Genomic DNA, 13,373 nt, shown 5'->3' on the forward strand with positions numbered 1-13,373 from the left:
ATATACTCAGATGACTATTCAAGTCTCTTGCTTTTTCCTAAAAATAAAAATAAAAAATTAAAGCTACTTTGGAAAATAGCTTATAAATAGCTATAAATAGTTAAAAAAAAAAGACATAATAATGTATGTTTTTTTTAATCTAAAACCATACCTATGCTTACACTCAAATTCACTTTAACTTTGAATTGCTTTGATCTTTATAATTTATCTTTAGATTACTTTGTTTCTATTACTTTGTAAATCTTACAACAGCTTTTGACCAAAAGCAATATAATTCTGACCTGAAGTAATGATAATGCTTTATAATCTTCTTCTTAAAAGCAGAGGTTAAAGAAAAATCTCTCTGAAGGCATCTGAAATTAAGGTACTTTGCTCTTGATCAGTCATGCACATCAAGAACCAATTTATCTCTGCAATTAGTTTTCTCAGTGCACATTCTATGAGATTGGACAGGCAGGCTGAATGCAAAGAGTCCACATTGATGTGTATTGGGGGAAGACTAAAGACAGTTCCCAGATAGAAAGTAAACAGAACAGCTGTATGAATAAACTGAAAGAAAATATAACACTCCTAGCAGTCTCAGGAGCAAAGGGAAAGTGATATTCTATTGCAAGGAGAGGGAAGGGAGACTAGAGAGGGCATTTGCCACAGGAAAACTTCTTTCCACATCATCCTACAGAGCAGTACCTCAAGAGAGAAGTGTTTTCTAGATCAACTCTTCCACCTAGACCACACCATAACATAACAGAAAGGCAAAGCCTTCACTGTGCCCTAACTTTGGGTCATGGACTTCAACACCACTTCCCCATTTCTCCCTTTACTACCGCTATGCCACTCAGTCTCAATCAAGTGCCTGTTTCCCTCTCATCTTTTGTATATGCTGCTATAATATAGGTAATCTGACCAATGAAATGTAAGCTTGAGGGGCGCCTGGATGGCTCAGTTGGCTGAGCGTCCGACTCTTGATTTCAGCTCAGGTCCTGATCCCAGCTTCATGGGATTGAGCCCCACATCACACTTCACCCTGAGCATGGAGCCTGCTTGAGATTCTCTCTCCTTCTCTCTCTCTCTCACTCCCTCCCTCCCTCTGTCCCTCTCCCCTGTTCATGCTCTATCAAATTAAAAAGAAGAAGCAGGAGGAGAAGGAAGAGGAGGAGAAGAAAGAGGAGGAGGAGGAGAAGAAAAAAGAAAAAAGAAATGTGAGCTTGCTGCTAAAGAGCTGGTATCTTCTATTAGTGGATGGGACTCAGAACATCCTACATGCTTCAATTTCTGATCAACCAAAATGAATTTTACCTTTTCTGTATCAATTTATTTTTAAAATTCCCTTTGCACTTAAAGAAGCCTCCAGGCATGGTCTGGTTTCTTGAAAACACAAAACAGCTTTTGTTATAAAATAAGAACTAATAACTTTTCAAAGCTACAGATAACATATTCCGAAACATGTACTCAAATTGTTATTGTTTTGTTTTTAAATGTTCTCTTCCCCCCAGAGCTTCTACTACAAGACGCAAATTATCTTCAGGGTATTAACTAATTCAAATTAGTTAACTGCTGTCTCAATATCTTCACTTTTACCTCATCTCAACAAAAGAATCCCCAAATCTGACACATGCTAAGGCCATGAGCACTAAAGTAATACTCCTAAGAAAAAGAGTTCATAGAGGAACAGCTTAAACAGGAAGCAAAAATGGTAATGGAGGTGTAATAAAGCAATAATCACCATGATCAGTACTGTTGCCTGACACTCAGACATTGTGTTAAGTGCTTCATATATATCAACGCATTTAATCAGAAGGCATGATACTTTGACAGTGCTTTCCATGCTGAGTCAGATTCTTTTACCTTTACTGATTTACCGTAAAATGCACGTATCTTAAGCATGCAATTTGATGAGTTTTGACAAATGTAGACAAGCCACACACCAATGAAGACACAGAACATTTCCATCACCCCAGAAAGTTCTCCTTTCCAGTTAATTCCCTACCTTGACTACCTGAAGCAACAACTGTTCTAATATCTACCAGCCCAGATCATATTTCGACACCACATAAGTGGAATCATTCAGTATGTACTCTTTTGTACACATTATATTCTTGAGTTTATCCATAGTTTACTTGCATCAGTTCTTTCTTTTTGTTGCTGAAAAGTATCCCAGTGAATAAATATATCACAATTTGTCCATTTACTTGTTAATGCACATCTGGGTTGTTTCCAGTTTGGGGCTATCATGAATAATCAGAAGGTATGAAACATGTTCCATCCTTAAAAAAAGAAAAAAAAGCCTGACATTTTTTTTTCTTTTTTTTAATGTTTATTTATTTTTTGAGAGAGAGAGAGAGACACAGAGTGCAAGGTAGGGAGGAAAAGAGAGAGAGAGGGAGACACAGAAACCGAAGCAGACTCCAGGCTCTAAGCTGTTAGCACAGAGCCCGACACAGGGCTTGAACTCACAGACCATGAGATCATAACCCGAGCTGAAGTCAGACACTTCACCGACTGAGCCACCCGAGTGCCCTTGACAATTTCTATAGTAGCTGAAAGATACACAATCTTTTTCTTGTTTGGTAACTAAAAAAAATTTTGAACCAAAACCATAGCTAAGTAATAAAGAACAAGTCAAAAACCATGAAAACACATTGTTTTAATTTTTTGGTATTACTATCATAGTTACTGTACACAGAAATTCATTCAGTAGATTAAAAAAATCTGTACAATCAATATTAATGAGATATCTAAAGCAAATGCATAGCCTGAAGAGATTTATGTGATCTCTTTCTACTGCGTTTCTAATAGTTTCCAGCTTTAACAAACTGCACAGTCCGAGACCTATAGTCATTTCTGTTGTAGTTCTGTGGAAAGTTGCCCAAAAATCTTTCCTGCTAAAACAGCTTCATCCTATGTCATCTTACTGGTAAAAGTCATATAACATTTGGCAAATTTGCATAACAAATTTTTAAGAATAAAAGATTAATTAATTAATTAATTAATTTATTAACTTAGTTACTTACAGGTCATTGTTCATTAGGGTAAATAAGTTATTACAACCCACAGCTTAAGTTTGAGGAAGAAAATTAAAAAAAAAATTTTTTAATGTTTATTTATTTTTTTGAGACAGAGAGAGACAGAGCATGAACGGGGGAGGGTCAGAGAGAGGGAGACACAGAATCTGAAACAGACTCCGGGCTCTGAGCTGTCAGCACAGAGCCCGACGCGGGGCTCGAACTCACGGACCGCGAGATCATGACCCGAGCCGAAGTCCAACCCACCGAGCCACCCAGGTGCCCCGAGGAAGAAAATTTCTAAAGCCTTTATTTTTTCTTGGCTTCAGGCTGAGAGGCAGGGATAGAGAGCATAAGTGGGGGTGGAAGAAAATCTGAATCTGTACATACTTCATAACTTGTAAATCCCTTTACAAAAACAGCCTTAAATACCAGAGCTCTTCTAGTTCATATAATACTAATGTTATTTAAGTGGGATATTATCCAAGTTGTTGTACCTTAAAATTTCTCTAAAAAAAATAATAATTATCCTGTTTGAAAATATCCAGGTTAAAGTGTATATCCACAAACAGTAATGTAAAGTTATAGCACCACTCTACTTAGGTGGACTTTTTTTAAGTTTATTTATTTTTTAAAAATTTTTAACGTTTATTCATTTTTGAGAGATGGAGGGAGACAGAGTGTGAGTGCGGGAAGGGCAGAGAGAGAGGGAGACACAGAATCCGAAGCAGGCTCCAGGCTCTGAGCTGTCAGCACAGAGCCCGGTGTGGGGCTCGAACTCACGAACCATGAGATCATGACCTGAGCTGAAGTCGGGCACCTAACGGACTGAGCCACCCAGGCGCCCCATTTATTTATTTATTTTGAGAGAGACAGGACAGTGCGAGCAGGGGAGAGGTATGAGAGAGAGAGAGAGAGAGAGAGAGAGAGAATCTCAAGGAGGTTCCACAATGTCAGCACACAGCCTGATGCGGGGCTCGAACTCCTGAACCGTGAGATAGTTGGATATTTTGATAGAGTTGGCTTTGACATTTAGTTGAGGGGACATATGTAAATTTCTACCTACAGATAAAAATGACTTAATGTTAAAGTATAGGGGCATCTGGGTGGCTCAGTCGGTTAAGCAGCTGACTTCAGCTCGGGTCAGGATCTTGTCATTCATAAGTTCAAGCCCCACGTCGGGGTCTGTGCTGACATTTCAGAGCCTGGAGCCTGGCCTGCTTCAGGTTCTGTGTCTCCCTCTCTATCCCTTCCCCACTTGCACTCTGTTTCTCTCTTTCTCTCTCTCAAAAATAAATATTGAAAAAAAAAATTTTTAAAGGTTAAAGTATATACACAATATATACTAGTTGAATATGGTTATATTTAAGTTATACATTGTAGTTTTATTGAGACACAAAATTCATCATTGTAAGTATACAGTTCAAAGATTTTCAGTAACTTTGTATGGTTGTGCAATCATCACCACCAAAAGTTTCCTCATGTCTGTGTGCAGTCAATCCATACTTCTACTTCAGCTCCAGGGAAACACTGATCTGCTTTTCTGTCTACAGTCTTCCCTGCTTGAGAAATTTCATATTAATGAAATCATATATGTTGTCTTTTGTGTCTGGTTTCTTTCACTTAGCATGAAGCACTTGAGGTCCATCTATGTTGTTATATGTACTTATAGTTTGCTCCTTTTTAGTACTAAGAAGTGTTCCATTACATGGAGATACTACAATTTACTTGTTCATTTACTTGTGTTTGACTGTTTCATGTTTTTGGCTATTGTGCATAATACTACGATTAACACTTGCCCACAAGTCTTTGTGTAGACCTAGGTTTTCCTTTCTCTTGGGTAGATACCTAGGAATGAAATGGATGGGTCATATGGCAAGTGTATGTTTAACTGCAAAATTGTTTCCAAAGTAGCTATACTATTTTATATACCTAGCAGGAATGTACAGTTTCTCCATATTCTTGCCAACAGTTGATTTTGTTGGTCTTTGTGAGTATAGCCATTTGAATGGGTATAAAGTAGTACCATATTGTGCTTTTAATTTGCATTTCCCCAATGACCCATGATGCTATCTTCTGATGTGATTATTAGCTATACATATATCTTCTTTGGTGAAGTGACTATTCAATCCTTTACCCATTTTTTTTCCCTTTACTCATGTTTTAAATAAGTTTTTTGTCCTCTTATTGAGTTGTAAGAGTTCTTTTTGAGTTCTGGATACAGAACTTCAACAGTATATGACTTGCAAATGTTTTCCCCCAGTCTTTGGCTTTCCATTTTCTTAATGATGTCTTTTGAAGAGCAAATGTTTTAAGAAGTCCAATTTATCAATTTTTTGTTTTATGGAGCATGATTTTGAAGAAATCTTTGCCTAACCTAAGGTCACAAAACTCGAAGTTTTATAATTTTACCTCTTATATTTAGATCTATGATCCATATTGAGTTCCTTTTTATATTTGGTATGAAGGAAGGGTCTGGGTCCTTTTTTTTCTCCATATTGATTGTTCCAGCACCATAGAAAATACTATCCTTTCCCACTGAATTGCTTGGGAATTCTCGTTGAAAATCAACTGATCATTATGTGAGTTTGTTTCAGGATTCTCTATTGTCTTCTATTGACCTACATTTCAATATTTATGCCAATATTATACTATTTTAATTACTGTAGCTTTAAAAATGTCTTAAAATTGGGGCACCTGGGTTGGGGGTCCAACTTCAGCTCAGGTCATGATCTTACAGTTCACGAGTTCAAGCCCTGCCTCTGGCTCTGTGCTGACAGCTCAGAGCCTGGAGCCTGCTTCCGATTCTGTGTCTCTCTCTCTGCCCCTCCCCTGCTCGTGCTCTGTCTCTCTCTCAGAAATAAACATTAAAAAAATTTTTTTGAATGTCTTAAAATTGGATAAATTTGGGTGAATTCCAACTTTGTTCTCCTTTCTCAAAATTGTTTTGGCTATTTTAGGTCTTTTGAATTTTCATATCAATTTTAGGATGAGTTTGTGAATTTCTACAAACAAGCCTGATAAGATTTTAATAGGAATTAGATTGAATCCATAGATCAATTTAGAGACAACTGTGGTCTTAACAATACTGAGTCTTCTAATCCATAAACATGGAACATATCTCCATTTATTTAGGTCTTCTTTAATTTCTTGTGTGTGTGTTCAAGATAAAAAAAAAAAAAGTATCCCCTAAAAGCATTATAGATTATCTAGAGCAGATTCAATCTGGATATATTATCTATCCAACAATTTAATTTAATTAGGGCAATGACTAGGATTTCTACTACCCTCCCTTGTACCCAAGTGCCTCCAGCAGTAGTTTTGAAGACCAATGCACAATGCACATCATCAGAATTGTTACTGCTGAGAATACACTTTGTATGAGAGGATTTGTGAAACAGAAACCAAGTCCACAACTACAGGGTATACATGGTCCATATTTTGTTATTCTTAGTGAGAATTAAATAAAATTTTTAGACAACTTAGTGATGTATTTAATTTGAATAGTTCGGTTAATAACAATTGCTTATCTTCTCACACAGGAAGATTTCCATCCCATCCTGGATAATAATGATACAAATCACTTCTGAAACGTTGACCGTGTGTCAGGCCTTCTTCTAAGCTCTTGAAGGATATGAACTCATCTAATCTCAATTAATAACTCTGAGGGATAAGAAATATTATTCCCATTTTACACATGAGGTCACTCGAGAGAAGCTGAGTAACTTGTCCAAGGTTATACAGCTAGAAAGTAGTGGAGCCAGAATTCAAATGTAGGCAGTTTAGTTGCAGAATCCATGCTCTTAACCACTCTGCAGCATGAGAGAACAGAGCATTTCATTTGGAGTTATTTTCAGACCTCTGCTTCCAGTAATGGAACACTGGGTAATTCAAATCAACCCTCTCAGACAACTAGAAAAGCTGAACAAAATATTTTTAAAAATCCAATCAAATGCATCAGAGAATTCACAAAGGGTAAGGAATTAGCAGCCCACAGTCTAAAGAAGGCAAAAATTGGAGAAGTAAACCACATTTGGGGCTTCTTTTACCATAGAGACATTTGCCAATTTTGGACAAGATGGCAAAGAGGCTGTTCAAACTTTCTGCCAGTTTTATAAGGCTAAAGAAACAAAAGTCAGGAGTTCAAGGTATGTCAAGAGTGAAGGCCCTGGTAAAACTCTCAGTGTTGGATTGGCATCCAGAACGGCTGCATCCTAGGAATAGGGGTGAACCAGATACAAACCCAAACTTTCATGGGCTACAGTCCAGTTTCTAGTCATCTAGGTAGACCAGAAAATATCAATCCCTGAAACTGAATTAAGGTGATTCTGTCCTGCTAATTGCTTCTCCTAGGCATCTAAGAGCAAATAAAATCCTCTCCGAAGGAAGATATTGTTATCTGAGGTTTCAAGTTATTTCTACAATTTTTTCAGGTAAAATATCAGATACATAGTCAAAGAAAATCAGGCATAAGAGAAGACAAGAAGAACATAATGTAGCAGGAAAAAAAAAAAACACATTATAGAAACAGACACAGAAGTTCCAGATATGGGGATTATCAGAAAAAGACTTTAAGATAACTACTTTAAACTATTTTCACAGAGATAAAAGACTATACTTTAAATTTTGGCAGAGAATTAGAAACTATAAATAGCAAAGGAGATGTGAAAAATAAACAGAAATTCAAGAACTGAAAAATGTTTCAAAGGAGTGAAATCATACAGAGTATATTCTCTGGACATAATGCAATCATACTAGAAATCATTGATAAAAAGATAATCTTCGCATGTTTGGAAATTAAGAAATAGCCAAATGGAATAAATGTATCTCTAAATCAAAGAGGAAATCAAGATGGAAATTAGAAAATATGTTGAATTGAATTATACACAAAATATTACTATAGTATGCAGTTAAAATTGTACTTAGAGGTTTATAGACTTGAACAAATATATTAGAAGGAAGAAAGACTGAAACTAATGAGTTAACTTAAGTACCTATATAAAAAGATACAGGAAATAAAAAATAATAAAATAGAGCCAAAGTAAGTTGAAGAAAGGCCATAAAGAGCAGAAATGAATGAACCAGAAAATAAACAGTAGAGCAGATTGTCAAAGCCAGAGCTTGGTTCTTTGCAGAGACTAATAAAATTCATAGATCCCTGGGGAATCTGGTCAAGAAAAAAAAATGGTAGCCAGTGTTAGGAACTAAATAGTAGATATCACAACTGATCCTGCAAACATTAATAAGATAATAAAAGGATTTTATGAAATCTTTATGCCAATAAATTATAATGAAATAAATTCCTAGAAAAATACAACTTAACAAAAACCAACACAAGAAGAATGAGGAAATTTGAATAGTTATGAAATACAGAAACTAAATTTATAATTCACCTATTAAAGAAATGAAATTTGTAATGAAAATCCTTCTCACAAAGGAAACTCCAGAATCAGCTGGCTCTATCAACAAATTCTCTCGATTATTTAAGACAGAAATAATTCTAATTTTACACAAATTATTCCAGAGAATTTAAAAACACAGAGACCACTCCTAACTTATTTTATAAAGCCAACAATGAAAAGTACAGGCCATGGCACAAAAACAGACACATAGACCAATGGAATAGAATAGAAACCCCAGAACTAGACCCACAAACGTATGGCCAACTCATCTTTGACAAAGCAGGAAAGAACATCCAATGGAAAAAAGACAGCCTCTTTAACAAATGGTGCTGGGAGAACTGGACAGCAACATGCAGAAGGTTGAAACTAGACCACTTTCTCACACCATTCACAAAAATAAACTCAAAATGGATAAAGGACCTAAATGTGAGACAGGAAACCATCAAAACCTTAGAGGAGAAAGCAGGAAAAGACCTCTCTGACCTCAGCCGTAGCAATCTCTTACTCGACACATCCCCAAAGGCAAGGGAATTAAAAGCAAAAGTGAATTACTGGGACCTTATGAAGATAAAAAGCTTCTGCACAGCAAAGGAAACAACCAACAAAACTAAAAGGCAACCAACGGAATGGGAAAAGATATTCGCAAATGACATATCGGACAAAGGGCTAGTATCCAAAATCTATAAAGAGCTCACCAAACTCCACACCCGAAAAACAAATAACCCAGTGAAGAAATGGGCAGAAAACATGAATAGACACTTCTCTAAAGAAGACATCCGGATGGCCAACAGGCACATGAAAAGATGTTCAGCGTCGCTCCTCATCAGGGAAATACAAATCAAAACCACACTCAGGTATCACCTCACGCCAGTCAGAGTGGCCAAAATGAACAAATCAGGAGACTATAGATGCTGGAGAGGATGTGGAGAAACGGGAACCCTCTTGCACTGTTGGTGGGAATGCAAATTGGTGCAGCCACTCTGGAAAGCAGTGTGGAGGTTCCTCAGAAAATTAAAAATAGACCTACCCTATGACCCAGCAATAGCACTGCTAGGAATTTATCCAAGGGATACAGGAGTACTGATGCATAGGGCCACTTGTACCCCAATGTTCATAGCAGCACTCTCAACAATAGCCAAATTATGGAAAGAGCCTAAATGTCCATCAACTGATGAATGGATAAAGAAATTGTGGTTTATGTACACAATGGAGTACTACGTGGCAATGAGAAAAAATGAAATATGGCCTTTTGTAGCAACGTGGATGGAACTGGAGAGTGTGATGCTAAGTGAAATAAGTCATACAGAGAAAGACAGATACCATATGGTTTCACTCTTATGTGGACCCTGAGAAATTAACAGGAACCCATGGGGGAGGGGAAGGAAAAAAAAAAACAGGTTAGAGTGGGAGAGAGCCAAAGCATAAGAGACTCTTAAAAACTGAGAACAAACTGAGGGTTGATGGGGGGTGGGAGGGAGGAGAGGGTGGGTGATGGGTATCGAGGAGGGCACCTTTTGGGATGAGCACTGGGTGTTCTATGGAAACCAATTTGTCAATAAATTTCATATTAAAAAAAAAAAAAAAAGAAAAAAAAAAAAAGAAAAGTACAGGCCAAAAACATAAGAAAAAAAGAAAGTGAACATAATTAATGTCACAACAGTGGTTACCTTTAAGCAGGAGGGAAGGAAGCATAGTTTCTGGGGGATGGCAAGGTGGTTCTTGACCTCAATGGTAGTTTTCACTCATTTGCTTTATAATAAATCATTAAGATCCACATTTCTGCTTTTTACACTTTGATATATATGTAATACAATTAAAAATAAAATTTAAATTTATGGGACCAGTGTCACTTAATAAGAGAATGGTATGAATATTTGTTGACTGTCATTCTTAAATTTCAGTAATTTTCTTAACTCTATACTTACTCTAAGAGACTTACAACTTCAATTTCTTGGAGGTTATCTTTTAGAGATTAATCTCTTTAATGTTTACTTGCTTCCAAATTCCATTAACGTACATTATGCTGGAATCAACAGTTATAATTACATTTGGTAACAGATGCATATATTCTTGAATATTCTATAGCTCCTAACATGGAGCATTGCTTTTAAAACCCCAAATTTAATCTCGGGTGATAAGACACAAAGATTAACCAATAATCTGTATGTCTGCAAGGTGTATAATATAAAGACAAACGAGATGGGTATAGTTTCATCTGGGACTAAATAAACATCAACTCAGCAGTTTTTCTGGGAACTTCCACATCTGTTTCCTATCATTGATTATTTTAATCTATTTGTCTTCAGTCTTTTCTATCCCTAGTTCAAAAACCCAGGCATCTGTCTAGAAGTAAAAAGCTTTTACAGTAACAGGAAATTTGGTTTAATGATCTGAAAAATGAATGATCTTTTATTAAGACCATGCCATTTTATTTCTTCTCTATAACTAAAGTAAAAGGAACAGCTAGGTGAATACATTTCAAATTTTATTTTGAAAGCAATTACAAAGCCTAGAGTGAACTCCTGCTCCTATTCACCTTGCTAAATGCCTTTTAACATCCCCCTTATAGTGACTATCAAAATATAACAGACTAAAACAATTCTGACTCAAATTATGGAGACCCAAATTTGGTCTACATACTTTCATGAATTTGATAAACTTAAATAAAAGTAGTAGTTTCATCATAAAATTTCTCACTTTTGGAACATGAGGATTAAATTCCACGGCTCTATGAATTGCTTCCACAGCATTAATTTCTGCCATGCTTAGCCCTCTTCTGGAGGCTGTTTCAGGACAGAATCTATAAGAAAACCACAAAATGAACAAATGAATGTAAAAATCCATGATTTTGATCATAATCTAACTTCCTGAATCAGGGGTTTCTGGTGATGGCCAAAGACAAAGCCAAATAACTAGTAAACGTGAAAGTAAAGCCTTTATTTAGTTTAACATATAAAGAAAAGCAGCATAAACAATGGAAATCCTCAAATTTAGGTAAGGAAAGCCTTCGAAGTCCATTGAAGGCACACTCTGGGAAAGGCAGTAGATATAAAATGCTACACAGGGACATCCAGAGAGTCTCATGAAATGGAAGTACATTGTTATTAAATTTTCACTGAGAGGAAAGAGTAATATTCCATTCTAATTTATATCAAGGCATAGTAATCTAAGGTGAAAAAAATGGTTGCCATTTGGTTGGTTTCTGAAAATTTTATCTGTGGAATAAAGAGAAATTCATTAAGGGCAGCCCAAAGGATAAAGATAAACAGAATAACTTGAAATTATAATCTCAGAACAGATAGTATGAAACTATTTCCCCACCACACACCTTATCAGTACCATTATAGCTACTCTCTGTACTTTCTAGCATTGCTTTAAGCATTTAACACACACAATCCTCACACACCCATGCTTTATTCTCACTTTACAGAGAGGAAGAGACTCAAACTGATTAACATGCCCAAAGTTCCACAGCTGGTATGCAGTAGACTTTGAATTGGAATCCAGGTTTAGTATAGCTCTAAAAACCTTGCTTTTTCCACTACACTAGTAAGAAGCCTCACAAGATCAAGGGTTATTCAAAAGGAAGTAGAGAGGAAAAAGCATTGTTTAAAGTCGGTGGTGAATCTGTTTCCGATTCTGTGTCTCCCTCTCTCTCTGCCCCTCCCCTGTTCATGCTCTGTCTCTCTCTGTCCCAAAAATAAATAAAAACGCTGAAAAAAAAAATTTATAAAGTCGGTGGTGAAAAACATAACACAGTTTCCCCTGCTATCTGTGAGTGTTTCTATCAAACCTTTCCTTAAGCTGGAATGGCATAAAGTGAAGAAGCAATTACCTTTTCATGAAAGTGAGAATCCTGTTTGGATTTCTTTCGGTTAGTGAACACATATATTAATGCAGGTCTCTTGCAAAAGCGAGGTGGCATAAAGTAAACTTTCAGACAGCAGGAGAAACCCATGTTGAGTTTAGCAGTCTTTCTAAATTACTGTAGTTTTCATTACTTACTTATCTGAAACAGTCCTTGTCTTCAATAGTGCTGCTGTGTAACAGATTGCTGCTGACTTTGGAAGGCTTATATCTGTAATTGTAATTTTCAACTCGGGTAAGAATTACAAAACATATCTTAAGACATTTTTAATAAGAATAATTCATGATACAAAATCAACAGATGCAACACAGTAGTAGAAGCATGTGGACATGTAGTTAGACATGCAGACCTGAGTTTTAATCCTGATTCTAGTATTTACTAGCTATGCATCCTTGAACTAGTAGCAACTTCTTTAACCTTTAACCTTAGTTTTCTCTTCTCAGAATAGAGAAGTAATACTTTTCTGGCAGAGAGTAAATTAAATTATGTCTGTGAAAGCCCTCACACAATGGTGAAAAGCACTCAACAAATGTTTATGCTATGCTTACATAGGAGTATTCAGGGAAAAACATTTAGTTATAGCTGGAAATACTGAAAATTCCACCTTCCACAGAGAAAAACTAAGATTAAAAAAATAGAAATACTTAATAGTAGTTAAATCCAGGTAATACAACAGATGATTTTAATTCTTTCTCCTTACAATATTTCTGTATTTTCTACATTTTCTTAAATGACTTTTTAAAAAAATTAAAAAAATTAATCAGGAATTATAATATAATTAGTTATATAAATCCTTTCTTAAAGAATGCACACAATAATGTTATCAGGGAAGTAGGACTTGAGGACCTTGAGTTTTATTTTATTTTAATTTTTTAAAATTTTTTTAGCGTTTTTTTTTTTTTTTTTTAATTTATTTTTGAGAGAGAGAGACAGAGCATGAACGGGGGAGGGGCAGAGAGAGAGGGAGACACAGAATCCGAAGCAGGCTCCAGGCTCTGAGCCATCAGCCCAAAGCGCAACGCGGGGCTCGAACTCACAGACCGCGAGATCGTGACCTGAGCTGAAGTCGGACGCTTAACCGACTGAGCCACCCAGGCGCCC

At 36.2% G+C, this 13,373-nt stretch overlaps 1 protein-coding gene across 9 annotated transcripts in view; it reads right to left on the bottom strand.

Moving 5' to 3' along the window:
• The window catches only part of ST7L (suppression of tumorigenicity 7 like), a 137,620-nt gene that overhangs the window by 92,643 nt on the left and 31,604 nt on the right, over positions 1-13,373 (bottom strand). For all 9 annotated transcript variants that reach the window (XM_045033293.1, XM_045033297.1, XM_045033296.1 and 6 more), the window contains exons 10-11: positions 12,410-12,482; positions 11,102-11,204 (exon numbers count right to left, since the gene is read on the bottom strand). In XM_045033293.1, the coding sequence (XP_044889228.1) occupies positions 11,102-11,204; positions 12,410-12,482 (176 nt within the window). The remainder of the gene's footprint in view (positions 1-11,101; positions 11,205-12,409; positions 12,483-13,373) is intronic.

The sequence above is a fragment of the Felis catus genome, chromosome C1 (assembly GCF_018350175.1).
Source record: "Felis catus isolate Fca126 chromosome C1, F.catus_Fca126_mat1.0, whole genome shotgun sequence".
Lineage (NCBI taxonomy): Eukaryota > Metazoa > Chordata > Mammalia > Carnivora > Felidae > Felis > Felis catus.